Here is a 5000-nt window from a genome sequence, read left to right as displayed (position 1 = left end):
GGATTTTTAATTTGTGGGACATAATGGCTGTGTACAAGGGCATCTGACAAATTATAGCCTCTTCTAGCTGTCATAAGTGGCCTTTCAGGCAGGAAAGAAGCTAAAGATGGATCGGTTTTAAGAATGTTCCAATGCCGCTGTAGGCACTGTTTCATGGTCGACCATTCACCATTAAACTTAGAGATACTTTACACAGTTCCACTCTGGGCCAGCAGGGGGAGCTCTGATCCCGGATTGAGGAGCAGAGTGCTCTCTGATGGTCAGGAGGAAGGAGTAGGCAGATAGTGTGAGGAGGTCCATGTGTGCAGACGTGTGGAGCGGGGCGGAGGTTGAGCTCCAGGAGGAGAGCTCCCTCACCGCTAGAGTGCAAAGACTGGAGCCTGGTCTCCACGGTGGTACGGATACTAACGGTCCTGCCACAGATACCAGAGGAGTAGGAGGCTGTAAATGCCCTGCTCTCACCAAAGACTTGGGACACAATAGCAATTGAATAGAGAGCCAGGACTCAGGAGAGGAGTCCCCGAGAGAGGCTACAGCTGTCTGTCATACAAGTATAGTTCTAGGAACATCTGAAGAGAGGCATTTCAGAGTAACTGAGTACTGGAGTGCTTCACACTACAAAGCGCTAGGAAGGAGACTGCACAGCCCTTCTGCTGAACGAGAATCCTGATCTGCTTCCAGGCTGACCTGCTTCAATACCATCTGTAATCAGGACTCTGGACTGCATATCCTCAGTAAAGGTACAGAAACTACAACCGCTGTGTCTTGTCTGTTCCCTATGCTTTCGGCACTACTACATCCCCGTGCCAGCTACATCTACACTGCCCTGGGACTACAGCCCCACCTGTGGGGAGCTTTACCATCTAAGCTGCACATACCATCAGTCCCAGCGGATCTGTATGCAGCGTTGGCCTAACAACATATTTGCCAAACACCACGGGTGGCGTCACAAACTATTCTACCATTAACTACATCTCCCCATTACTTGGGCGCCCAGGGCCACGGACCGGGTCATCGCTGCTGTGAAACATCCCCCTGACACCAGCCCGGGTACCGAGTACCCCACAGCCCTGAGAGGGCGACCCTTAAGCTCCCAGGCAGCGCGCACGGCGCATGCCCGAGAAATTTTGGCAGAGTGCAGGCGCCGGGTATGTAACAGGAACACAGGAGGCGGCGCACAGACGCAAGAGGGAGATGATTGACGGCTCTGAGGCGGTTGACACAGGGGGGAGAAAACATACCTCCGGGACTCAATAGAGGTATAGCGGGCAATTTATAAAAGTCTGTATTTCAGCGTTCCTAGGGATAAGAAACATAAGAGCCACCTTCACAGAATGTAGCCTTAGTGCTGCGGAAGGTGGCTCTTTAACTTAAAAACGCCCTGGGAGGGTGACAGGTTCCCTTTAGTTTTTGCCAGAGCTGTATGTACTGTGCCATCACTGTGTTTTTATCTCTGTTCTGTGTCCTTTTACAAGTTTTGCGATGGAGCCACTACTTCATTTGTTAATCATATGTAGACCTTTTTTTTTATTTTCAGAAACACAATTACATTAGGTTGTATTGCTGAGGATTTAATCAGATGTTTAGGGAAAATAAAACTAACACTGGTGCCCACAGAGATGCTCTACTGTACTGCTATGTGCCCATACTGAGCCTCTGATTTTATAAGGATCAAAGTAGATTTTTCCTCTCACTTTCCATAATCCTGGATCCGTGCATGCTCTCTTAGGACCTGTTCACATGCTGCTGTACCATATAACGTGGTTACAATTTTCTAAAATTATGCAAAATTCAGCAACAAACAGAACCAATGCCCTATTCATAAACTCATATAGTATCTGGGTGGTTCTGATTGCTAGTTGTATAGAATCATCATAGTTGTTCCTTGCTCATAATGCATGTACGTCTCTTTAATACGGATGATAGAAAGCCTAAGAAAGGGTTAACATATGAAGAAGAAGAAAAAAAACCTTGCTGGTCTTTTCTGGCAATTGCATTCCTGCTGGTTTCATACACCCCTCTGGTGGTGCTGTCACAGAACTGCTGTTTCTTTGCTGCCAGATCAATATTTTTTTTTTCCTTGGTGGCAGTGAAAGGGTTAAAAAAAAAAGTAAAAAGATGAAGGGTTAACTGAAAGCAAATGATTGTCACCCAGTAAGTCAATCTCAGGTTTCTTCGGGAACTTCCTGAGTGACAGATGACATCACTGGAGGTGTGACTGACTGATGATGTGGATGTGGTGGGGCGAGCTGCTGTGCTGCACAAGACTGCCAGGCTGCTCAGCGCCGAGTCCACCCAAGGCAATGGGGATGGCTGTGACACAGATCCAAAGTACAAGGCGGTGAGAAAAGTGCACTTTAAGGAGAAGAAGAAATCCTAGTCACAGCGGGGACGGCTTCCAGAAGGGTGCACAAAAGCTCCACTAGATAGAGAGCTACAACCAGCTGAAAGGAGAAGAAGAAGTATCCCAGCATGGAAATCACATAAACCATGAGGAAGCTGTCTGCTCTCAGTATCTTGAGGTTCCTGATGAATTAACCTCATGGAAATTTTCAGTCTGGGTAAGGATATAACGCACACCCGGCGCATGGAAATGCAAACACCAACTCCTAACATGTGTCAGGACTTGTATGATGATGGGACGCACATGAACTCATTCACATTCTCTCTGCTTTTCTAAAACTTCCTTTTCGGAACCTGAAGGCATTCTGCAAAAAAGAGACGACGATCCAAGGGCAGCCGATCTTTCCAGACGTCTCCTCGCACAAAGAGGAATACAAAATTAAAGGCATGAGATACTCTGGGAACCGGCCATTGACTGGGTTCTTTCCAGGACTGAAGACATCAAGTCACAGCCTAGGCAAGTGAGCCAGCATGAGAGGAGAAAGTTTGTTGTCTTTCGAGCAACTGCGAGGATGGAGACCTTGCCGGCGAGGGCGCTGGAGGACCCTTAAGTCACAGGTCCTTGCCCTCAGCTTGACCTGCACCTTACTGTTAGTATATGCCTGCACCCAAGATTTCCTCTACAACCATACTCAATTCTCACTACTATGGGGGCATCCTACGCAACCAAAACAAGTCACATTACTCATCTGGTACGAACCTTTTGGCAAGAGAAGACGACTTGGAGATTGCCACCTCCTCTTCAACATCACCGGGTGCCAACTGACCACTAACAGGAGTCTTTCCCTGGAAGCTGATGCCGTGTTATTTCATCATAGGGACATTGGAGAATATGGTGACTTTCCAATAACCAAGCGTCCGGCAAGCCAAAAGTGGATCTGGATGAACTTTGAGTCACCTTCTCATTCGCCCTGGTTGACCACCTTAGTTGGTATGTTCAACTGGACCATGTCCTACAGAGTGGACTCTGATATTTTTGTGCCATATGGTTACTTTTTTTCCAGAAAACGTGCCAAAATATTTCTCCCAAGAAAAAGAAAACTAGTGGCGTGGGTGATTAGCAACTGGAATGAGGACCACGAGCGAGTTCAGTATTACAACCAGCTTAGGGAACACATTGATATTGACATTTACGGGAGGTACGGGATGGATTTGAAGCATGATAATATTGTGAAGACAGTGACGGAATACAAGTTTTATCTGGCTTTCGAGAATTCGCTACACACGGATTATATCACCGAGAAATTGTGGAGAAACGCGTTTAAATCTAACGCGGTCCCTATAGTCATGGGCCCAAGTCGATATAACTATGAGATGTTCATTCCCCGGAACTCCTTCATTCATGTAGATGACTTCTCCAGTCCCAAAAAGTTGGCCATGTACTTGAGGTTTCTCGATAAAAACACTCACATGTACAGGAGATATTTCACGTGGAAGAAGAGGTACGACGTCCACGTGACTTCCTTTTGGGATGAACATTACTGCACGGCTTGCGAAACCGTGAAAGCATCCGGGGATGAGTATCGCACCATCTCTGATCTTGCAGGATGGTTCGAAAGCTGAAGGAAGACTTCTGGTCCTAAGTTCTTATCAAACTTTGAGCCCCCCCCATCAGACAGCAAGCCTCATGCCGGATTTACAACCGGAGTGTCCAAAACGGCAAAACACTCAAATTTCAGAAAATGTCACACTACAAAAAATTCAGGACATGTAGTCTGGTCCTAATGCTGTGCACTTAAGCCTAGGTCCTGAAATCTACTGTTCTTTACAAGGATAATCATTTTCTAGTGATTATTTTAGTTTTCAGAGTTTTCTTCATTTTTTGGGTTTTATTTTAGTGCAAAAACACTAAAAAGAAAACAAAATCAAAGAAAACTGAAAAAAAAAATAAAAAATAAAAAATCACAACAGGTAAGAAGAGTTATTTAAAATAGCAAAAAAAGGTTTTGTTTATTTTCTTTTTTTGGGGGGGCTATTTCAAATAAATTTCTTACCTGTTGTGATTTTTTATTTTATCTTTTTCTTATAACATTTTAAATAACCAATTTCGAGAAAAAATGCCCGGGCAATCCCTTTTTACATGGTTGATATTTATGAATGATATAAATGTGGATGTGTTTTTACTTAAATTATTTGAAAACAGAAACTGTAAGAATTTTTTTTTAAAGAAATATGTCTATTTATGTCGATATTACTTGAAGTCTGTACAAGGATATAGTTTACGGGATGGTACTCCCTGACTGGGCGTGCAGGGTTTATAAAGGTAAATTATTGAACAGAAGCACAAGACACTGGGCGACACTATTTGTCTTTTGTGATATATTTTGTCATTGAAAAATAAATACATTTTTTGGGAATAAACTGCAAGTTTATGTGTAGGATTAATTTAGCTACTTAGGTTGTGTAGATACAGATGTAGCAGTGATGGACCAGCTCCTACATCATCTGTATCACTGTGCAGGCAGGAGATAGATAGATAGATAGATAGATAGATAGATAGATAGATAGATAGATATGGGATGGATAGATAGATAGATAGATAGATAGGAGATAGATAGATATGGGATAGATAGATAGATAGATAGATAGATAGATAG

The 5000-nt window shown here is 43.9% G+C and overlaps 1 protein-coding gene across 1 annotated transcript; it reads left to right on the top strand.

Annotated features, from left to right (window-relative positions):
- The first annotated feature begins 2213 nt into the window (after positions 1-2213).
- On the top strand, positions 2214-4764 carry FUT4 (fucosyltransferase 4). The gene has a single exon (XM_073582973.1). It carries the CDS (start codon positions 2875-2877, stop codon positions 3964-3966), a length of 1092 nt encoding a protein of 363 aa, XP_073439074.1. The 5' UTR covers positions 2214-2874; the 3' UTR covers positions 3967-4764.
- Positions 4765-5000: the final 236 nt, after the last annotated feature.

The sequence above is a fragment of the Dendrobates tinctorius genome, unplaced genomic scaffold (assembly GCF_039654945.1).
Source record: "Dendrobates tinctorius isolate UK_male_01 unplaced genomic scaffold, ASM3965494v1 ptg000075l, whole genome shotgun sequence".
Taxonomy (NCBI): domain Eukaryota; kingdom Metazoa; phylum Chordata; class Amphibia; order Anura; family Dendrobatidae; genus Dendrobates; species Dendrobates tinctorius.
Note: the sequence above shows the minus strand (reverse complement) of the source record. Positions and strands in the feature narration are given on the sequence as shown.